At 38.1% G+C, this 24,755-nt stretch overlaps 1 protein-coding gene across 2 annotated transcripts; it reads right to left on the reverse strand.

Moving 5' to 3' along the window:
- Positions 1-1,541: 1,541 nt before the first annotated feature.
- Positions 1,542-23,585, reverse strand: ccdc149a (coiled-coil domain containing 149a). Of its 2 annotated transcripts, XM_017713964.2 has the most exons (13): positions 23,340-23,585; positions 22,056-22,217; positions 21,403-21,441; positions 21,090-21,197; positions 20,899-21,015; positions 19,165-19,337; positions 18,113-18,185; positions 17,923-18,007; positions 17,586-17,730; positions 16,290-16,366; positions 14,927-14,959; positions 7,168-7,281; positions 1,542-3,793 (listed from the first exon to the last, which is right to left on the reverse strand). In XM_017713964.2, the coding sequence occupies exons 1-13, from the start codon at positions 23,388-23,390 to the stop codon at positions 3,162-3,164; spliced, it is 1,809 nt and encodes a 602-aa protein (XP_017569453.1). In that variant the 5' UTR covers positions 23,391-23,585; the 3' UTR covers positions 1,542-3,161. The 2 variants fall into 2 exon arrangements, with proteins under 2 accessions (XP_017569453.1, XP_017569454.1); XM_017713965.2 differs by lacking the exon at positions 14,927-14,959.
- Between the last annotated feature and the right edge of the window lie 1,170 nt (positions 23,586-24,755).

Raw genomic sequence — 24,755 nt, forward strand, 5'->3', positions numbered from 1 at the left:
GCAGTCTTTCACAGAGTGGCGAGCCCCTCCCCATGTTTACTTCTGAAGGTCTTAGCCTCTCTGAGATGCTTTTTTCATACCCAGTCATGTTACCGACCTGTTACCAATTAATCAAATTAGTTGTAAGATGTTCCACCAGGTTCTCTTCTTCAGCATTACACAACTTCACCAATCTTTTGTTGTCCCTGTCCCAACTTTTTTGAAATGTGTTGCTGGCATCAAATTCAAAATTGGCATATATTTTTCAAAAAACAAAACTTATCTTTTTACTATTTTCGATTAAATATAGGATTTACATTATTTGCACATTACTGCATCCTGCTTTTATTAACCTTTTGTGCAGCGTCCCAGATTTTTTGGAGAAAGGTTGTAAAGAAATTCTGAAATTCATGGAGGTTCTACTTTTCCCTCAAATTGTAATAAGGTAATCTGTAAAGAAAAACTTCTATTGGATTAGAAAGTAATGCAGAATAGAAGCATTTTTACTGCCGGTCTCAGACTTTTAGACCCCACTGTATTGTCTAATCATTTTGTGCCATCAAGTAACACCATAGCACACTTGGAGGTATCTCTAATTTACTTTCCCATTCAAATGTGTATAGTGAAATTTCTGAGATGTTCACACTCACCTAGTACCTCCAAATAGGTAACTGAGGTACTTTACTTTAATTATAAGGCATTTATGTCCTTTACCATTGTAGCAGCTAGATCCTGTCGTTTCAATGTAATTATGTTAGATTTTCTAGATGCTCAGCATATTACTCAAAATAAATGCATATGTAAATGTTAAAATACCTCCCGTTATATGATGTTTTGTTGATTTCTAAGTGAAAATAATAATCCTCTACAGATGACATAGAAGTATAACAGTATTCTGGAAATGTTACAGCATAATGTAAATTGTTTTACTAACTTTAACATATTCTCAAGAATATAATACAAAACATAAAATGTCACCTTTTATAAGGGCCATATTATATGGTTTATTTTCTTTCCAAAATGTTGAACAATTAAACTGTAAATGACAGAAATGAAATAAACAGAAAATACATCAGAGTGGAGGATATGAACTTATTTTCACTAAGATGATCAACATGATGTACTTTACCCAAACCTTTATATTTGACTGTTTATATATTTTTGTTGCATTTTATTTATCTTTTGTCAAGTACCTGGAGATGAAACTGTCATGAAAGCGTGATATATAATACAACTCATTACTAATGTTATTATTATAGGCCACAATACAACCAGTATACAGAGCACAGTGTACTTACGCTTGTGAACGAGGAGTATAAATCACGGCTGTAAGAAACATTTGTTCATCAAGAACATCTGTGTTTGCCACCACTCTTTGGTCAGTTGTGAGAATCCATGACCGAATCAGTTGAAGATTAAACAGCACAAAAATTTCTGAAGGATCCAATCAACAAAAAAGCCTAAGTTTTGTCCCTCAATGAACTGTGTGCCTGTTACAAACAGAATCCATGTTCTTTCCCTAAGCAGGAGAATAATGACGGCACAAATCAATTCCTGACAGCTTGAGAAAATATAGATTTGTATTTGGTCAAACATGTATACAGTTTCAAGATTACATACACACAAACACACACATCATAGGCTGGTCCCACACATTCAATCTGTTTCCACTAATAGAGAAAGCACAGGCCACTTTATAGTTTATAAGGCACATGCAGCAGCAAAGCACTGTAGTAGAAATTCAGGCTTTTCATTTAAATGATGGTATAATAAGTTAAATAGTAACATTCACATATTTGATAACCCATGATTTGAGATGTAGCAGTGTGTTATCATACATTGCAATTATTATTAAATTATTTTATTATGCAATTATTATTAAAGGGGAATTCCATTGATTTTTTCAAAATGTGTCAATAATTTAATCACTAAGTAGTTTGATGTGAAATGCTGTGTTCTAGTCTGAAATGATGTAGAACTACTTGGTTCTAACCACATCAGAACTATTCACACGTGTGGTGACCGGAGCCAGACATCTGAAGTGTGTAACACCTCTAAAAGCTCCCTCAAAAAAGTTATTACACAGAATGGTTATGAACATGTTCTGATGCCTAAAACACTGTTTTATGATAATTGTCCAATAAGGTTTTGTGCTCTGGTGGAGAGCTTCATACAGCACTATAAGGAAAATGGCACCAAAGTAAACTTTTTTTCCCAGGTTTATCACACTTTTACCATAATCAACATATGAAATTAATAAGATTTGTAGGATCACTGCATTACTTCAGACAGTACATAGCTATAGTTTTTATTCTACACATCTCAACACTGGTTCTAATCACCACCACTGTAAATAAATTGGTAAGTTTATCTACAACAAATTTCACATCCAACCACTCTGGATAATTTTGTTAACATCTTAATGATTGAATTATGCAGAAAGTTTAAAAAATAAAAGGATTTCCCCTATCAAAAAAAACTAAAGAAAATGGCTGCAATTATTTTAACAAAATTTTTACAAAATCAATTTTTAGACAGGCTTTCTTTAGATAACTCTGAATATCGAACACATTAACCCTGAACAATAAGTCTAACTGCACTAGATGTAAAGTGTAAACACATGCTTGAAAGTGTGAGCACTTCAATGACACCAATTCTTGGACTCCAACTTGAAATATTTAGAGCATATACCGGGATTGGAATAAGTACATATACTTGGAAAAAAGGAGTGGCCAATATGATGATATTTTATCGTAACAGCCAATGACACATGCAAATAAATGGCATTTTAGAGTGAGCGCAACTCATATCCATTTTGATGGAAAAGCAGCCACCATTGCTAGTGAATTTGAGTCTGATGCTAGACTTAATTTTTATTCAGTAGACTATAACTCAATTAGTGACAAACATACATAGGTGGAGGCAAACAAACAGAATAAAATTAATGAATGGAACACAGAAATCAACACGATTTTCAACGCTGGCCCAATATTTCATGTTCCCTCTGTTCTGACTAAGGTCAGCAGCTACACAAAAGCAATCACTTTTGGTCCAAATCAGCCCTAGTGGATCTTGAAGTTCATGAAACATGCCAGACAGTTGTACATAAAAAATGAAGACTCATGTTTTGAAGACTTCAAAATTCAGGATTCTCTGATAATGGAGAAGAACATGATTAATACTTAAGCCACACTTTCACCACGACAGCCATCATTTTCTCTTGGTTGACAGTCCCGATTCCAACTTTGTGTAAGAGGTGAAGGGTTTGACTGATTGGACTCTTCGGAAATGGAAGCAGGACTATTCTCTTGCAAAATATGTTCCGGATTAATCGCTACATTTGACACCTTTCTGAAGCCATGACAGCTGTAGCCTTCATGTTGACTTTGCTCAATGCCATTGGAAGTGTTGTGTGTTGAATTGAGACTTGGAGAAAAATCTGAGGTATCAGACAGTGGAGAAGCCAATGACATTGCAGCATCTTCACCTTCCTCCACGGTGAAGCTGCTGTCCCCCTCTACAACCTCCCCCTCCTCTACGACAGGCTCTGCGATAGGGCCCAGCTTTGCAATAGGCCCCAACTCCGCTAAAGGCCCCTCTTCTACTTCAGCATTTGGCTGCTCTTCTGTCTGTTTCATGATTTCAGGCCCACCAGAGACCATCTCTTCCCCATGCTCAGATGTGACAGGTGTCTCCACCTTGTCTCCACCTCCATCTGGACTGGGGCGGGAGCCTGGCCACACGTTCAGGAAGCTGTCATCACCAGCTGTGTCCTGTTCCCATGATGATAGCCCTCCACTTCCTGTCCTGTCATCTGAACCAGTCAGGGGGACAAAGAAGATTAATGGTCACTGTGTTAGCGCCATGCTAATGAAGAGGTGCCCTGTTGGCTAATGTGTGCAATGTGGCAGCGATGGAAGGCCTTCAAAAATTCGTATTCAGGGACCACTTGAAAGGACAGCACAAGTGGCACAACCCTTGGTACAGCGGTCTGCAGAAGAAGCAGCTTGAGTTTTACATGGAAGAGTTTCATTACAACTTTAATTATATTATTAGTCTTAGGACTTATTGCTCAGTAATTACAATGAATTGATCCGGAACTAGTGGCAAACTAATATGCAACATATTCAGCCATGAGGGCCAGAAACTAAAACACGGCATATATAAGGACCCTTATAAGACCCAATTCCAGCAGTTGTTTACATTTGTTCAGGATTCAGTCATGGAGGTGTAAACAAGGTCATTCAGAGTGGTTTGATGTGAAATGGTTAAGTGTAGAGAAACTCAGCATTTCTGTACATTTACATTTACATTTACATTTATGGCATTTAGCAGACGCTCTTATCCAGAGCGACTTACAAAAGTGCTTGTCATTACTTCAGAATATCTCATGTTAATAAAGGTCGACATAATTTTAAAGAGCTTTGCTCTAAATTGCTACCTGAAATTATCTATGCATTGAGATCCAAAACAAATACAACAAGTAGAAAAATACCTACAACTCAACACAGAGTCTACACAACACTAAACCTGCTGAAAAAAGTTTGTAATAAAATACAGTGAACACCACTGTACAGTGGTGGTGAGAGGAACCAGGGGTTGTGATTTCTACAACAGAAATGTAGCCATTTTATTTACTATTCAAAAAAAATAGTGAACCTACATGCATCTTCTGAGTTTTAGAGATAAAAATGTGGCAAATCTAAAAAATTAGTATTCGTCTGGGGCTATTTTTCCTTTAAACACACTCTGCCATGACCGGAAAAAAGGCCAAAACCTTCAGGCAGCGTGTTTGAAAACACTTTATGTAATATCCTTCTGTGATATAGCTTTGAAGAGCATTAAACTCTTCACACGTCTACTTCCCATCACCACCACTGTGAACAATGTTGACTCGGCAAGATTCTCTAGAACAGAACATTTCACATCAGATCACTCTGAATGACTTTGTTTGCATCCTAATGATTGAATTATGCAGAACTGTTTGAAAATCAGTGGAATTTGTTAAGGCCACTACACTGGATGTGCTGTGCTGTATTGTGCAGCATCCAAAAATTAAAAACCATTTAAATTATTTTTTTATGAAGACGAGTACACTGCCATGCTGGCACTCGGCGACTCCCTGCACTGCTCAGTTTCTCTAAACACCACATCATGCCACTTCACATTTTCTTATTACTGAAATAAATTAAGCCTACAAAGAGACCACAGAAATCCACAGTGGCTCAAAGTTTACGCCACAAAGGTACAGACCGGCAGACAATATAAAATCTTTAAGACGAACAGGCAAATGCTACTGGTCTTTAACCATTTACATTTACGGCATTTGGCAGACGCTCTTATCCAGAGCGACTTACAGTTTGATCATTTTACACAGGTAGGCGAATGTGGTGTTAGGAGTCTTGCCCAATGACTCTTATTGGTGTAGCGTAGGGTGTTTTACCCAGGTGGGGATTCAAACCCAGTCTACAGCATAGAAGGCAGAGGTGTTACCCACTACAGTAACCAACCAAATTTAACCACAATCAACATTACTAGCCTAGTCCTTTTTCGCTTCATATCTTTTAGCTCAAAAATGTGGTACAGCTGCATTTTGTACTACACAACACACAACAAATTTATATATATATATATATATATATATATATATATATATATATATATATATAAAAAAAATATTCGACTTTTATTGTAAGTCTATGGAAAAAGAAATTTTTCCAAGCAAATTTGGGTTATTTCTTTTGGTCCTTCTGTCATGAAATTTCCGCACAGTATATAACACCACAGGAAGTTTCAAATTCTCAAAAACTGAAAAATAACAAAAATGGAGATACAAGGTGGACAGCAGCAATATATATACATTGTATACATTGTACACACACACACACACACACACCATATGGACGAAAGTATTTGGACTTCTATACCTACAGAAGCTTAAATGGCATCCCATTCTAAATCTACAGGCATTAATTTCTATAAGATATAACAGCTTTCACACTTCTATAATCTATAATTTGTGAGAGTGATATTGGATGAGAGGGCCTGGCTCGCAATGATCAATGAGGCTGAGGTCAATGAGGTTGAGGACCTTGTTTTGTGAAATGGGGCTCAGTCAATGGGGCTAGAACAGACAAGGGCCTTCCCCAAATTGCCCCCGCAAAGTTGAAAGCACATAATTGTCCAAAATGTCTTGGTTTGCTGAAGCATTAAGATTTCCCTTCACTGGAATTAAAGGTCTAGACCAACCACAGAAAAACAGCCCTATATCCCTCCTCCACCAAACTTTACAGCTAGCATGATGCAGTCAGAAAGGTAATGTTCTCCTGACATTCGCCAAACCAAATGCTCTCCTGGCAAATCAAACTGTCCATCAGAGTGCCAGATAGAAAAGCATGATTTATCTTTGACAAATGTTTATAAAGGTGGACTGCATGGATAGGTGTGCTTGATTTTATACACCTGTGGCAATGGGACTGAATGAAACACTTGAATTCAATGATTTCGATGTTTGTCCCAATACTTTTGTCCATATAGTCTATATTTTATAGTGTATACTTTAGGGCTAAGCAGTTTAAAAATGTCTTTGTTTTTCAAATGCATAATTAGGCTACACAAATAATTTGGCATGCAATGGCGGTAAAAAAAATATGTGAATCATTCACTGCCTGTGCTTTCATCGAATTAAAAATAGCACTCTAATGTAAAGTCACCCAGGCGGAGACGAGTGCATGCTGAGGGGGAACAGATTCTGCCTCCACGCCCAAATCCCCAACACCCATTCTGCTGGATTACTGACCCATATTTGGGAGCACGCAAGCAAAAGGTTAAACACTGCAGCCTTCTTGAGGAAGTGGAGGAAAGAGAAACATAGCTCACAGTATGGTCTGGCATCCATATTTATGGGGCTGTCTCTCGTTTACAAAAAAAAAAAAAAGCCCCCAAAAGTTGGTGAATGTCAGCGGGCAAGAATTCGCTAGCATTTACAAAATGCCACGGCATTTGAGGAGGATTGGCAGTTTAGTCACCACGACGATGAGAGCGTGCAGGAAAGCAGAGGTGGGCTAGTGGTGATGCGTGCAGGGTGGGCTACAGCCAGCGATCAAGCTAATTATGGCACTTTAATGCTGAGCTGAGGGCATGATTAGGGAATGGTGGTTTCAGTTACACACAATTACTCACACTAACCTGTGGGGGGCCGCGCATTGCTGGATTCAGTGGGCACAGGTTGCAGTGGAAGGCCAAGCGAGGCAGGCGGGGTGGCGTGCTGACTTTCGCTCAGGGTAATGGCATCCTTACCTCCTGCAGGACACCATGACCAACAGGGAAGAGAGAGTTATCTCACCATTTCATTAAGACCGCTAACACACCAGCACCATGAAATGGCTTTTAATGACTGAGGGGGAACTGGGAAGGGTCACAGTGACCGCAAGATGGGATGGAGAATGTGGAGGATGTGTCTAATACACACTACACTCAACATGTGTGTAAGATTTCAACACATGGACACAGAAAGTAAAAATACACTGCTGTTCAAAAGTTAGGAAACAATGTTTTCCATTAACAAAACTAATTTGGTTTGCGGATAAATGTATAAAATTATTCTAAAGGTTGATTTGTACCTCTACCAAGACACACATGAACATATCAGCATCAAGACACAGAGAAGGTGTCACCTATGTTTGCAACGTGGTGGTTCAAATCTGACCTTCAGCATTTTATATTTTTGGGTGTCTGCTCACCATAACCACAACACAGTATACACTCATATTATTATTATCATCTATTACATAGCTTGTTAAGTGTGAATGGTCACAGCTATTACTAGTGAAATTTTATAACAACCCCTACTGTGCAGCTCATAGCTGTCGAATTGAGGGCTTTTCCATCTATGATCAAAATAAAATGACTTTTGATAATCAATGCATATATTAAAAGTGCATTTCTGTAGACGTTGATGTAGTATGATGTCATCTTCAATTTGGCTATTAAATCATAATTAACACTATAATAAAGAATGGAACTTTATGAACTGAGGCTAAAGTTAGCTCAAGTTCGCATGAAGCTGATTTGACTGATGTTTGAAACCTGATGCAGTTATGCGATAAAGTCCCTAAAGGTACATATAATATACTGGCAGCTTGTTGCAGGCATATCTGCCTGTGTACTATCAAGCATATATCAGCACAGCTCAACAGTTCTTATCTATGTTGGGTACAATAAATATTATTAAATGTACTCATGTAACATATCAAATCAACTAATAAGTTTGAAACTTCAGTTACAATCAGGGGTGGGAATATAACTGTCTTGCTGTGGTTCACATAAAATAAATAAATAAATAATTAATAATAGGTTTTGAACCTATTATTGAACCAGCAGCAAAGTTTGGTACATAGTTTCAATTTCACTTACACATTTTTTGAAAAAAAAAAAAAAAATTAAACATAAAATCTAAATTGTGCCATAATCTTTGCACAGGCCACATTACTGTCTTACTTGTTTTCCCAAGCTGAGAAATTCATCAAATAAATAGTAATGCTGATGACTGTGCAACAAATGAACAAAAACAGAATTTGATCAGGGGCCCTAAACTTTGGCATGTGATTATATATATAATTTAAAAACTTAGCAATTTTAAAAAGAAACTCAAAATAGTGAATAAAACGTAATAATATACCTTGTGGTATGTATAGCAATTTACAATTCAATCTACACTCTATAAGATGTTATATTATTATATAAAAAAACAACAAAAATGTGGAAAAAAGAAAGTGAAAAATCTGACCGGTGATGATTCCAACAGTTTGAAGCCTAGTGTACGCATAGGCACATACATAGTCACACATACACAAAACTTATGTATCAAAAAATCTGAATTTCAATAGTTTCGGAAGTTACCAGAAAAATACGCAAAATCTATGGAAAATCTTAAAAGTCATGTAGCCTTAAGAGGCACACTTATGATCTAGAATAAAACATGCTATACACACACAAACACACACTTGGAGAAAGTGGCTGCAGCTCTCCTCTCATCTGTCTTCATTAGTGCTAGCTGTATGCATCGCAGGCTAAAGCCATATGCTACTCACAGGGGAATGTGCACTATATGCTTGTGCCATCACAAACAGCAGCCGCCACCACTTACAAGTTAACACTGTCTGATCTGTCTGGAATAATCTATTACTGGAAGCACAAGAGTGCAAAACAAACATAAACAAAAATACGAGAAACATATTAGACAAAAAATGACCGACACTGTCAGATAGTCGCAACAATGCTGTGCCAAATTATAACTAAACTGTAAAAGCAAAGCCAGTGTCACATACAGATGCACAAACACATTACCGAGTAATGGTAACCGTTCAGACAGCAGGCTGAGGAGGCTCATATTCATAAGAGTTGCAAAGAGGAGAAGACCTAACAAATCTGTCCATTTCGGTAATTCTTAAGCAACAGTTCAGCCAAAAATCACATTCACATAATCTCCCCTTATCCCATGATATAATCAGCCAAGACATGTTTGGTGTCTGAAATTTACTTCTTTTGGAGCGCTAGAGCTACAAGCCTAAATTAGAAAATATAGTCAGCTTCAAAATTCTTGGTAAAGAGGTGAAGAAAGTTATTAAAATGTTATTTAGATTAAAAATTGGGTTAAAAAGTAATTACAAATATTCTTGCTTTCATGGTTTTTGACACTGGTTTCTATAAAAGTGGACAAAACTCAAGGGTAACAATGGCTACTAATGTTTTAAGCTATGTAATATATGTTTTCATTGAATTTCCATTGCGTGTTCATGCACTGCATAATGCACAAATCAATAAACAGAGCTAAGCCGGTGGCTTTAAGCATAAATTACTGTTTGAACACTGTTCAAAATACAGGTTTTGTTGATTTTGTGAGTGCAAATAGGTTAACACACATACTTCTGAATTTAACAGCTTGGAAAAAAAATTAAACATATAATGTGGCCTGTGCAAAAGTTATGGCACATTCTTTGTGTGTTTTTACCAATATGTTAACTCTAGCAAATTAATCTGAAAATTACACTAATTGTTGTACTTACAAAATCAACAAAACTTGCATTTTGACCGAGGCTTTCCAGCTTTTGCACATGATTGTCAAAATAGTCTCATAGCGCCAGTTAAAAAAGTACAGAACATGTCTTGGCTGATTTTGGAGTAAGGGGGGGAAATTGAGCAAACCTGAGTTTTGGCTAAACCACTAATTTTACTGACAGCCACTCATGCTGTACATGAGGGTATAATTTTAGCAGTGTTGAATGAGTGACACTTTAAAAGCACTATGTTCAGCTCTCTTGGTTTGAAAAGGTCATTGACGTGATGCAGAGACTCGCCTCAGAACCAATTAAAAACTTGGGCTAATTCAGTATGCAGAGCAGGGTGGAGGCTTGGCACAGCCTGCTGTGCAAAGCAGAATGGATGGATGAGTGGCTATACCCACCTGGCAGCTGCCCATCCATCCGTTCTCTCGCACTGTCTCTCTGCGTCTGTCACTCTCTCACAAGCAGACACAAAAAGCAGAATGGACAGAGTATTCTCTCTCACATCCCAGGAATTCAAGTCACAACAGACCGCTATGCGCCACAATTAAAAGCAAGAAGTAAGCACAATCCTTTTCCTCACACTGCAGAACACTATCTGCATGGTTCCATGCAAATGTACACCTGCCTGTCTTTTGTATCCACAGAAAGCAAAAGGCACAGGGTGAGGAGCAGACACCTGTCTGAGCACACATGCATTCTGACACAACTCCAAGTCTATCAGACAGTCAGCGTGAACACAACCTCCTAACACACACCATCACACAAAGAGACAGCAAGAAATAGTGGAAAAACAAACGATACAGCAAGTGATGTTTTACAGTTTGAAATTTCTCTCTGCTGTTATGGGCTAATGTATTATTACGTTGGCAAAAGAGGTATAACTGTTAACACTTAATAAATTGTCTGTTATACTGAATAACACTGGTAATGGTGCAACATCACTGACTGTAACAGCACTGATAAAGTTTTTTTTTTTTCTTCAAAGTGTAGTTCACTACCAGATTCAAATACAATATGTGGAGTGTTACTTATATGGCTTTCTTGTTGTTATTGTATTTCAACTTGTTTCAATCATTTCATGTTTCACAAGTAACACCACTGACAATATATTTGTAACACTCTTTTGGATAGAAGCGGTCAGTATTTTAGCAAAACAGATCAGACAAATAAAAGCAGATTTCATTACTCATGCAGATAGTCTTTCTTCCACTGAGATATCCATACAAGAAGAAGTTTAAAAGGACCTTAAAATGTTTTTTTTTTTTCTTCACATTTTGTCTTTGTAACACCACTTGCAGAAAATATTAGAATAAGATTTCCTTTCAATACAGAAGTTTATTTATATATTTAAAACTACTTTAACAAAAAAAATATATATAATATATATAATATATATAGCATTTCTACAATTTAAACTGAAAAACAAGCACTAAAATTATTGTTACACAAAAAAGTATACTTTAGCACCTATGCTGTCAGTGCTGTTCATTCACTACATGACTAAAAATCAATCAAACGAAACTTGATATAGCAGAATTTCTTATTAGTTAATATAGGAATACAACAGTAAATACACAGACATTAACGTTCTGTGCTTTTCTCTGATCTCATTTTTATGCTTTCAAAGTTATGGGACACCATACACCACTGCAATGGTAAGATGACCCACAAATGGCTGCTCTTTCTGCACTATGTGCAGGTTTATTTTCACTATAAGCAAGACAACACCACCTTAGTTAATTCTCAGTCAGATGTAAGCAGTTTAAATCACTGGTACACTGTGAAAATTGTAAAAATATGTTATGGGTATTGTGCCTGTGGTCACTCTCCTTCTCTGTTCCCTCCCTGGCATTAATGGCTAGTAGCTGTCTGCCTTCACAAGGCCACTCGCCCCCCTGCATTTACTTTCACAGAGCGAGTCGTGAGCCCCTCTCTGTCTCGTCTACAAATTCCACTAATAACACCACATTCCCCAAATGTGTTTGTAATGTGGGCAATCATTTTCTGTAATGGATGCTTGTCAGCTTTATGGTGGTAGAATGACAGTCTTACGACAGCCGAGCTTCACTGGGCCTCAGTGCAGCACAGTTATTTAGAGTGAAAGTGCCACACTGCCCTCTTGTGGACCGAGAGTGCAGGACTAGTTCTTGCTGTACTGTGGTATTATTAATAATATAGAAGGCCTTCTGTGACTGAATTTGTTTTTTTTTTCAGATTTATGCCTATTTTACCATCATCAACATTCCATAGCAAAAATAGCTATATTTACATTGTAGACATTGTGGCCTCTGGTGTCTATTACCACTACAGTAAAGAAATTTGAGTCAGTAAGAGTTCTTTTTTTTTTTTTAAACAATGCACAACAGTAAACCACTAAATGACCACTTCAGTCCCCGTTTTTTTGACAAACCTGTTAATCATTACAAATCACAGATTCCTCATACACGGAGTGGCTAGTTCATTAGGTGCCATGGCCCTACACTCTCTGGTCTTACTGACTCTAGTCCATCTGTTGCTGCATAAGTTTTCATCACCCCTATATCCTATCGATCAATGGAAAGTGACCATATGACCATATATTATCTGAGTGGTGGACCATTCTCAACACAGCAGTGACACAAGCTAGTAGTCATTAACTATACACCTATGAAGTCCACCTACACCACTGGTCAAATTATACGTTTTGTCCACTACACAGCTCAAATCCTTCTGCACATTTTAATGCACACTTAATATTTAGGTGCTGAATTTAACATGCTGGGAAAAAAATATGTTAAAATCAGAAAATAACTAGAAATTATGCGCTAAAAACCCCATGTTTATGTTTCTTCATTGTGGAGGTATGTATTATTTTCAATTAGAAAATTAACAAAACGTCATAAACTGGACAAGGCCTAATAAACTATAATAGATTTTCAGTCATCTACGACTGACAATTTGCCCATAATATGTTATGAATGGCCACCAAGTTATAAGAGGAAGAGATTTTCATACATTACCTAAAGTCAAAGCTATACCTACACTGAAGTGATCATGGTTCTGTACATTTTGTTTCTGCCTTTAAAAATAACGGTTTAAATAACGGTCCATGCTATTAAGCAAATATGACCATCAGATTACATTTATCTTGTCAAAATATTAGTCATCTGAATTGACAGAGACATAAAGAGTGGTTTCATGGTAGCCTGAATGCGAAAACCTTATATTTTTGTCAGTCTTGTTCTGCTGAATAATAGCACATACTTTCACAATTCTCTGTCAGTCGTCTCATATTTTTAGGAGAAGTTGGAGCGCCCTGCTGACGTTGACAAATGCAGCGTGAATGCATCCACAGAACATCTATTCTTAACACACCGCTGAACGTGTCTCTCTGTGTACTATAGGAACATCAATGAATCAAAAATAATGTTTAGCCCATATCTTCAGCTGCTTTGCCTGGCTGCCCAGCTAAGACATTGGGCACCCAATAACAATGAGCTTCTCTTAAATCAGCTACACAACTGTGTCATTACATGTAAAGATAAAGCTAGCTGTGACAAGTCTTACTGCTCCATCACAGTGTTTCTAACACTGGTAACGTGACAAATAAGGTAAGAGCTCTTTCTATCTGAATGTGGGTTTTCAGCTGACAGAATCTTTCTGGCAGGCTGTATTTTGGTTTAATATTTACACTCACCAACTAGCAATGCATAAGACAGGAAAGCTAAGTTTGCCTTAAACAGCTGTATTATATTCATCTGATTGTATCAACCAGGCTTTCACTTGCCGGTTCATTCACAACTCACTAATGAAACTTTTTAAATCAAATTTCATTGATGCTAAATGCAGATCAAAATTAATGAATTCCTTCATTCAGTCATTCCTTCATTCCTTCCCATCATTTTTAAAAATTGCCAGCTGCTTTCTGCATTGTGTGAAAATTTTGTGATGAAAACACAAATAGAACTGGTCTGCTTTAGGCCAAATTAATTGGAATAAAGTCTTGTTACATTAACATACATTCAAGTTAAAATGTTTTTTTCTGTCTCCTGAAAATGTACAATTTTACCAAAGTTTTATTGCAACTGTGATGAAAATATAAAGCTTATATATTCTGGAAAATACAAAATAATTGTTTTACAAAAAAAAAACATGCATTCCAGACCAATAAACCTTATAACACTTATGTATTTGAGGTAATAGTTTGGCAAATAGTCAAATGTACACAGATTTTCCTCAGATGTAGCCATATGTAGTCATGTTTGGTGTCCAAATTTTGCTTCTTTAGTTTAACACTGGAGCAACGAGTCTAATGTTGCTAATTAACCTTAATAAAGACCTGGAAGCAGTCTGAGAGAACTTTTAAGGATGTATTTATAAAAAAGATTTTGGGTGACTGCTTAACATCTAATGTTTGTTAGCAACATAAGCCTTGTAGCTCCAGTGCAAAGCTAAAGAAGTCAAATTTGCACACCAATCATATCTTGGCCCATTAACTACATCTGGGGTAAGTGGAAAAGTGGAAAGTGTTCACTATTCCTTTCATTTATAATCTAATCATCTAAACCCTAGCTGAGTTAAATCAGGCAAGTCAGAGCAGGTTAAACTCTAAACTCTTCACTGTCATGGCCTGGGATTTCTGTCCCATGTTACAATGCACATATGAGTCATGGACACACACACACACACACACACACACACACACACACACACACACACACACACACACACACACACACACACACACACACACACACACGCACGCTACATAAATATGGAGTGTTTATGGGACAAAGTTATGACTGAGACATGTGGGTCAGGTTTGTGGGCAGCCACTCAAACTCCTGCTGACATTACAGAATGAAGGACATGAAGAAATAGCCAGAGGGACAGAAACATACTCCCTAATCCCAGCGATAGGTTGTAGGTCAGGCCTTCGCAAGGCAGCAAGAGAAAGGAGAAAAAAAAAAAAAACATTGTATATGTGTATATGCTACATCAAGACCAAGACATGCAGGTAGTGATGCAACAGGGCTCAAAGTAGATCAAAGCATAAAGACAGGCATAGATAATTGTTTTGGAAGTGATTTCTAGAAAGTGACCATTTTAAATGATGGCAGTGAAGATGAAGTCATAGATACCATTGGACACTGCATCATGGCCTAAAGGTCTGTATAGGCATAAAATCGAAGCCCAAACACGATCAGTACCCATGAAACTGAGACCCGACCAGGCCCAACACGCATGTACTAATAAATACAGATTATCGCAGACACTCTTTTACAGTTGTTCTCTTCTCTGAAAGCTTAACATTTGCTGCAGCTACCCTGACCTAACTGGCACAATGACTCGAACACCAACAATGTCTTCTGAACATTAGCTGCTGTAGAATCACTGCACCTATGTTTAATGTGTCACTGAAGAGGCAATGTGGCCATCCTCCTGCTGTCATTGCTATAAATACATAAACCATAAGTTCTACGCTGTTCATGACCAGGGCGCTTTTTATCTGATAACCTAGTCATAATGCTTCTACACTGAAAACAACATACTTAAAACCAATCATCTTAAATTTGATAAATATTAAATGTTGCAATAATTACTTGCCAAAACAATAATACTCAAATATTTAGGTCAAGCTCAGTAACTGGTCTGGCAAAATGGATGACCGATATAGCTGGCTAGATAAGTCGATATTTTCAGTGCAAGTTATCTATCATAGAAAAATGGCTACAAACAGAAAATTATAAGATGTTGGAGTTTTTTAATGTAGGTTTTTAGGTTTATTATGTAGCAAGTGAAACCTCAGAGGTTACATTAATTACTGGGTTATATTTGCTTACATGTAAAACAATCAGACCAGTTAAATGTTCTTGAGTCTTTTGTGTCTGAGAGCGTGAAATTTACATAGGCATATTCCTTCAAATAAAAACAAACCTACTACATTAAAAGAAAGTCACTCACTAGAAAACAAACTCGAGTCCGACCCAAGCCTGATGCTGTACATGAAAACTGTCCAAACCTGAACCTATTTAGTTGGGCTGTGTGGGACTTGAGTTGGGTAGGAGATCTGTAATGGGGCTCCAGTAAGTACAAGCATAGAATAAATGTATTTGATTGTGATGTTGCATTTGTCGTCTTTTTCAGTTAACAGGTGTAATATCAAAAACAATCCTAATGCACAGCAATGTCACAGTAATGCACTTACATGTGCACCATTTACAGACAATTAGCAAACACCTAAAGTGTAAAGTGTGTACGCACCTGGCAGACTCCAAAGCCCAGATACCTCCAGTGTCTTCAGCTTCCTCTCCAGCTCCTCCACTCGGTTCCCCAAAATCCTATTAAAGGAACACAAACACCAGAGTGGCTGTTCAGCCTGCAGACTTTTGTGCCGACCATTAATCTAACAGTGTAGGGCAGTCATTCAAAAAGGCTTGCAAATGTAGGCATGTCTGCCTGCCATCTCACACACACACACACACACACACACACACACACACACACACACACACACACACACACACACAATATCGACACCACATTTAAGTCTTACATCACATCTGCAGATACTGTTATTAAAATTAAAATGGTGCTTGCTGAATGGACAAATTTTGAAAATGCACATAAGAAATTTTTTTTTTACTACTTCGTTCTCCTGTGTTCTCCCTTTCGTTCTTCTGTATCCAGTAAACTGCACTACTTAAGCCCGAAACAATGCATTTAGAAGAATACAATGATGCATAATCATTTATGTAGATTAGCTACTTTCTGCAATATTGACCGTTTTAACTATTATTCACGTCAGTGAATCCACTGTGCAGATTAAAGAAACACCTAGATATGACAAACACTATAATAAGCTGACTGACAAATCTTCAACAAAGGTCACCCTGACTTAATCACCTAGAGGCACCCCAAATACAGTGTGCTGGACCCCTGGTCATAATATTTCTTCGATGTGCCAGGAGCTGTTTTGTGTGCTTTTTCTTCCTTCTGTGTATGTTGCAGGATGTGCAGGTATATAATCAGCCACATTTGGGAGCTCTCTGGTATAAAAAGGTTGACCAGGCACTCCCTGGGGAGACGTTCAACTTTACTTTGCTTTGCTTTGTTCGCTTTGTAAAATTCATGTAATCTCTGTCAGAGTTTGTGTAACTCCTGAAAGCTGTTAGATTTTTTTGAGAACGTGCGCCATTTGTTTTCCTTAACTTTTTCTCCTCACTTTAAGTAGAGAATTAGGGTAGCTCTTTGTATTTTTGTTTAATTTAGTTTTAGGTCCAGTCAGGTTTTAAAATCCTTAGCGGTTTTGTTTATTATTGTGACATTAACTCGTCTCTGACGTTACAACATCCAAGCATAACATATTGACATTGAGACTTTTTAAGTAAAATGTAAATTAACTTGATCTGGGTGTTTGGTCAAGTATGATACAGTAAGGATATAAAAATACTAAGACAGAAACCAAGATGGGAAGAGTTTCATAACAGCAAAAAGTAGGTTTATAGAATAAATATATATATATATATATATATATAATATATAATAAATAAATAACACCTGTTGGTCTGGCGTTGGTGCTGAATAACCATGTTCTTTTCATGAATGGTCTCCAGCAGCGCTGTGGCCAGAGACTTCAGGTCAGAGATAGACTGAGGAGTGGCTGGAAGACTGCATCCGCTGTCTTCAAGCAGCAAATCTTGCACTGCAGTGAAGGTGGTTTATGTGTGACAGTCAGTATGGAACAGAAAAATAGAAAAAAGATAATGAGCATTTTTATAAAGCTTTTTTGTTTCAGGGCCACACCTTTTGCTTTGAGTGAGCAATTGAGTAATTTTTAGTACAACAGTCCCGACTTCACAGAAAACTGTTCACTTCTGAGCTTCTTCTCAATTACCTTGTCTGGCAGAGAGCACTCCAGTAAGTGCATTTCTGTTAGATGTGCCACCCACTTTAGAGTCCTTTCTCCTATCCAGGGCAGTCTGCAGAGAAAAATCCACACATGGACAGACATCCAAGAAAATTTGAGCAAATAAGAGAGTCAAATGAAAATGCACAAACTCTTAGGTCAAACTTTTGTTTTTTACCTTGTACTTCATTATATTGGATTTCAAGAGACTGACTTCCTCTTGCACTTGTTTAAGCCTTTCATGCAAATACCTGGAGTTAAATGAAACATGACATTATGAAAAATAATGAGGTTGCTTCACTTACCAGTCTAATTCACAGTCTTAATACACTTATACCTCAAACTATTTAGAGCACACAGATGCTCTGTATTTAAAACAACAAAGCAGAGAGATATCTCATATAGTACAGCTAAAAGACGCAGAGTAAATGCAGAATTAGCTTGGCTTTTTAATTTAAAGGGACAATACATAGAAAACAACATAACTAATAATCCAAAAAAGGGGAGAATGGTTAATATACACCAATCATGCATAACATAATGACCACCTCCTTGTTTGATGCTCATTGTCCATTTTATCAGCTCTCCTTACTATATAGGTGCACTTTGTAGTTCTACAATTACAGACTGTAGTCCATCTGTTTCTCTGCATACTTTGATAGCTCCCTTTTACCCTGTTCTTCAGTGGACAGTGAGTGGACAACAAAAACTCCAGCAGCACTGCTGTGTCTTCTCACTGAAGATCAGAAGAACAGATGGACTACAGTCTGTAATTGTAGAACTACAAAGTGCTCCTATGTAGTAAGTGGAGCTGATAAAATGCACAATGAATGTAGAAACGAGGAGGTGGTCGTAATCTTATGCCTGATCTGTGTATGTTTTTTTTTTCCATTGGAGAGACTCAACTGAACCAAAACAGTCACAGTTTTAGTCCCAAACAATGTACATTTACTATTTACTAAAAATCACTATTTAAAAGTTTATGATGGATTTTATATTTGTTATCCTTCTGGTTCTTCAAAGTCTAATTGGTGCATTTTAAAACATAATATGTAGTTTTAAAGGCCCCATCTACTGTCTCTAGATTCATGCTAGATTCACTTATGGCAATGTTTACCAATAACAGATTACGACTGAATTCCTAGTTCTTGCATTTTTTATACGTATACAAATATCTCCCTTAGTTTGCTGTTAGTAAACTGTGCTAGTATTATTCTAACACTGCCTGACCTATTCTCCATGCAAAGGGCATCCACATCAATGATGCGTTTGCCCCGGCCACCCAGTATGTGGTTGAGCTCCACGTTGAGGCGGTTAGCTTTCTCCTGGAACACAGTCCTTTCAGCCTTCACGTCCTCTAACTCATCACTCACAGCCTTCAAACTGTTCTCCAGCTCTGCTCTCTGAAACAATCACAAAGGGCGCTATTAGAATTAAGTTCTGTCAACAGCCACTACTGTTACAGTTGAGACTACTACACTGAATGCAGTCATGATTCATTTTGATATACAGCAGTGCTACACTCATACATTACATAACACTAAACCATAGGCCTGGCACACTGCCCGATTACAATTATTTAAGATGACACAATTATTTTGTTTCGTATAGTAGCTTATTTTCCACAAAACACATTTTGTTTATTTGAGCTGGAGCTGTGTCTGCTGTCAGTTGGGAGCTACTAAGTCCTGACAGCTAGGAAGCAAGATAACTATAAGCCGATTTGACCACATTACACTTGCAGTTTAATAGTTGCATACAATGAACAAAAAAGACAAATAAATTGTTAATCGTGTCGTAATTATTTAAATGACTACCACAGTCTTCTTACAGTTTTGGTCATAGAATCTTTTTCACATAACACATTTTAAAGTGATTTTTTTGTCGTCATAACTTTCTCAAGGTCTAGATATGTACCTAGATCAAAAGGTTAGTGAAATATCCAAGGAGAGTTTCTGATTAATTAAAAGTGCTGCATCACATGCATGTCAATTCAGAACATTACAACAGTCTATAGAGTGTGAAAGCTGTTTCAAGTCTTGCAATTTATGCTTACTTTTATCTATAAAATTTGCTAAAAAGTATGTTGGAAAGCTAAAAACAATATCATTAGTCATCTTAAAGAGAATTGTATTCACTGACCATTTTTAAAGGTAGCAGTATGTCAAACAGCATCAGAAAGCACATAAGCAAGTCTATTGAGGCATGTGTGAGATCATTTAGACTTGCCGATGGCACAGTGCTAATGGGTGGGGTATCAGCTTCCATTTTTAGCTACATTAGCCTCCAGTTTTTAACTAAGGAAACAAACTTTCAAGGTGAAAATATGTCTTGGGTTGACTAACTCACATTAAAGATAAAGCTAACAGAGGATAATATGGGCTTCAAACACAGGGAGCCCATTTTGACAAAAGCAAATAAACAACTGTCCATCAAAGCGATTTACTGATGAAAATGATTCCTGTGGTATCTAAGGGATAAATCAAGAGTCAGTGGTATATCAAATAAAAGGGCTGCATGGGAAACACTAGTTGGCTGATATTATATCAGTATTGCATAAAATTACTTAAAGAACTTTGATTAAACGCATGTTTAGATTTGCTAAGAGTTGCTAAGTAGCAAAGCTGTCTAGGGTTTATCCCTTATTTTCAGGAGACTGAGAGGTCAAAAACTGTCTTTTTTATTGGTTGTATAAATGAGCAGTACATGTGTATTGAATTTAAAAAATACAATTGCACTACAGTTCCCCCACAGTGTTTTCTAAATCTGGCATTACTAGTGTACCTTACTTAGCATATCTCAGAAAAATGAAATCATGATACTTTTCATGCATCGTAAAATGATCTTTAAGCATTACAGTATTTGGTATTTCAAGACGGGCAATTTGCCTAATACTTACAGCAGATGCGTGTCTGAACAAAGATTCTACTGACTCTGTGCTTTTAGACATCATTGCCTGTTTACCTGCAGCCCTGCCTCCTCCAGCTGCCTAACCAGGTCTTCGCGTTCGTGGGCTGGGAAATGTCGGACTCCAACTTCATCATCTCCTAGTCTCTGTTTAGTAATGGTCATTCTCAAAAGCTGGATAGAGAGAGGAGAGAGAAGTGTAAAAGAGGTACAGGAAACTCGATAAATGCATGTGGGTATTCTTTTACCTTGTTGTCTCCCTGAGCCTCAGTTAGTCTCTGAGTCAGCTCCTTCACCTCCTCTACTAACTGCTTACACCTCTCCCGTGAATCCCTCAACAACTGAGCCAGATTCACCTGTGTCACACAGAAACGGAGAGACAAAGCTGATGTGCACTGTACAGTAGAAATTGTACAAACCTGTACAGATAACTATTAAAATGACATGAATAAACAGCAACAAATACAGAAACAACAGCAAGATTAGAATTAGTAAAGCCTGAGCATTAATATTACAGACCTGGTTTCCTAAATGGAATAGGCATAATGATCACAGACCCACCTGATTGCGTTTCTCTGGTGGCAATGTAGGATCTCCATCCTGAAACACAAGTTGCACAAAAGTACACAAGAGTAGTGATGAGAAAAGCAAAAGCAACAGTATAGTCTCAAAAGAACATTTCAAATAATCTTTTACATTTGTCAGAAGTTATTAAGTCCTTTGAAGAGTCCATATCCTACATTTTCTTGTATTTTATTATTTTCATTTGTATGAATTTATGTTCCATTTTACATGACCATTTTCCAACTTTTCTTTATCCCTTTGAACCAAACAGCCTGCTTTTTAATTTTTTTTTTTTTTTTACACTGTATCAAAGTCCTTTATTTGAAAAAAAAAAAAGATTAGGGCCCCAATGCTGTTCCTAGAGGCCTTCCTGTATAATTTCACTTCAACCCTTTCGATCACACCTGATCCAACTAATGACTCACTTCAGAAGTCCTTGATTAGTGGAATCAGGTAGGTTAGATTTAGGGTCAAAAATATATTTTTAGGGTGAAACCTGCAGGACGGTAGATCTGCAGCAGGAATGTTGGACTATTTTAATACTACATGACTTTCTATGAAATATCATTTGTAGAACAAGCACCACATAAAAATATCACTTCTAGGATTTATTTTGTAGGATTTATCTATTTATGTTTTAAAAGACCCACAATAAGTTCTCTGTATTTCTTTTTCAGGCCCTGATGTCTCTCACGAAGCTGATTGGCCATCAGCTTGTACTGATCTCTCTCCTGTTGGCATGTGTCCAGCTCCTTGGACAGAATCAGAAGAGCCTCCTTCTTACTCTCCAGCTTACGCCTGCATATGAGGAACTGCAGAAATAAGGAACAAATTCATCGGTTTAAGTCCGTGTTAGCAGTTAATTCTTTCCTTGCATCTGACACTGGTCTCCAGCTCATAAACGAGCCCCTCAGGTCCGTCTTCTAGGACACTTGTCGCTCTCCCTTATACCTAGCACTGCATACCTACAGAGAATGTTTTGCCAGGGTTTTAGTTTTCGGCACTCCTGGTAAAGTAAATATTGAGCTTTGACTGAGGGGTGGAGATAAGACTCAACCTGTTTTATGTTTCTTGGTAGAATGGATCTTACTCGAGTGCGGCCTTTCTGGATTATGCAAAACCAGTCTAGGATGATAAATGCTATGGACAACATCCGCTGTAAAGGCTACACAGCTCCATGTAGCAAACTGTTGATCTGTGTGCTCAGCTTTTACCCTTTTAATTCAAAATGATGAGCCAACACATTAACAGATATACAAACAAAACATACTGCTATCCTCTTTATAAAAAGTCTTGAACTACGGTATGTTTATTTGTTTTGCTGCAAGTAGTTAACAATCAGTGGCATGGTAAGAGCTGGCTAGTACTGTCATTGAAAGATCACCTTAATCCATACTAAGCATTAGGATTATACCTCAGGGGCACACCTGAAACATGCACATAAGGCCACTGTGGCCACTGCATAGCCACAGGGCAATTTCTTAGACAATGTGAATGAACAATGCTGCCTTTATCTGTAATGAATGAAGCTGGGCATTTAGAGATGCTGTTAGACGAAAATCAACATGACTACGTGAAACAAATTCATGACAGAAGTAATAACTGAGAAGACCTTAAAATGAGAAAAATCAGCAAGAAAATGAAGACAATGTAAGCAACAAACAATATTAAACATACTTTACAGTGCATTACTGTACATTAAACTTTAAACATACACATAAACAACCTTGTCGGCAGTCAACAAGAGCAACTGTATGTTCAGATCTCACATTTATCATTAAATCCTGCACATAGCAAAACGCGCTGCATGAAGGCAGAGCTGTGTAAAAGTTAAGGCATCATTAACAGCTCGTGTTCATCCTGCTCCATATGTTAACGCCACCCAGCGCCACGGGCGTCGAACAAGGGCGACAAGGGCGGCTTTAAACGCTCACCTCGCTCACCAGACCCTGCCAGTCACTTTCACTCCTTCTGGAAGGCTCCATTGTAGCAGCATTTAGCGTCAATGAATTAAAGCATCTTTTCTGTCTAGCTCGTGTTCAGACAGCAGCGGCGCTGCCTTGAGTCGATGAGGGAAGCGCAGCTCCTGCTCCTCCTCTCCTGTTTACTGCACGTCACCTGGTGCGGCGGAGCGTTTATCCCCACCTGTTTTCCGACACTTCCTCACTTGCATTCCGCCTCTTCCGCTAGGATTGGCTGGAAGCTCCAGGATACCAGGATTGGCTGGAAGCTCATACTCAAAGCCGTCCGGCGCAGAAGCGCTGCTTCATAAGCCGCTCAGTCTATACCAGAGCCTACAGAGTCTTTAGCGCTTTAGCCGAACGCGCACAAGTGGACTCCAGATAATTCGGCAAATGCAACCGTGTAAAATGCATGTGTAAAAGTGTTGAAAGGTTTGTGTTTATTTTATTAGAAGTGTGGCCCACCGACCTCTCGGACGCTAGATGGCGTGGAACGACAGTTTAATGGGAGCCTGGCTGCTTCCTTTTCCTCCCTTACATTAGAAACATGACTGCGAAACGCCAGAGGGCGCCCGCGAGCGAGTCCGATGGTGGTGAATGGAGCCAAACGGATAAAACCTAAGAGTTGAAATAGTTTCTAGCCACAGGTCCAAGACTAAAGTAGACAGATGTCTTTCACCACAGGAGCAAAGAAAGTACCAGCATATTTTCTTGTTTACTACAGCAAACAGATTACTGCTACTGAGTGCTGACTGACTAGCATTACTGCTACCGAGTGCTGAATGACTAGCATTACTGCTACTGAGTGCTGACTGACTAGCATTACTGCTACTGAGTGCTGACTGACTAGCATTACTGCTACTGAGTGCTGACTGACTAGCATTATCACTACTGAGTGCTGACTGGCTAGCATTACTGCTACTGAGTGCTGACTGACTAGCATTATCACTACTGAGTGCTGACTGGCTAGCATTAATGCTACCGAGTGCTGACTGACTAGCATTACTGCTACCGAGTGCTGACTGACTAGCATTACTGCTACCGAGTGCTGACTGACTAGCATTACTGCTACCGAGTGCTGACTGACTAGCATTAATGCTACCGAGTGCTGACTGACTAGCATTACTGCTACCGAGTGCTGACTGGCTAGCATTAATGCTACCGAGTGCTGACTGACTAGCATTACTGCTACCGAGTGCTGACTGACTAGCATTACTGCTACCGAGTGCTGACTGACTAGCATTACTGCTACCGAGTGCTGACTGACTAGCATTACTGCTACCGAGTGCTGACTGACTAGCATTACTGCTACTGAGTGCTGACTCACTAGCATTATTGCTACCGAGTGCTGGTTGTCTAACATTATCACTACTGAGTGCTGACTGGCTA

The sequence above is a fragment of the Pygocentrus nattereri genome, chromosome 2 (genome assembly GCF_015220715.1).
Source record: "Pygocentrus nattereri isolate fPygNat1 chromosome 2, fPygNat1.pri, whole genome shotgun sequence".
Taxonomy (NCBI): domain Eukaryota; kingdom Metazoa; phylum Chordata; class Actinopteri; order Characiformes; family Serrasalmidae; genus Pygocentrus; species Pygocentrus nattereri.

Excerpts from the sequence above, each read along its gene's own strand:
- ccdc149a (XM_017713964.2), bottom strand. The coding sequence starts at position 23,390 with ATGGAGCCTTCCAGAAGGAGTGAAAGTGACTGGCAGGGTCTGGTGAGC. Across the intron at positions 21,442-22,055 it reads AGAAATACAGAGAACTTATT|GATGGAGATCCTACATTGCC; the intron begins GTGGGTCTTTTA and ends CTTGTGTTTCAG. Across the intron at positions 21,198-21,402 it reads CACCAGAGAAACGCAATCAG|GTGAATCTGGCTCAGTTGTT; the intron begins GTGGGTCTGTGA and ends TGTGTGACACAG.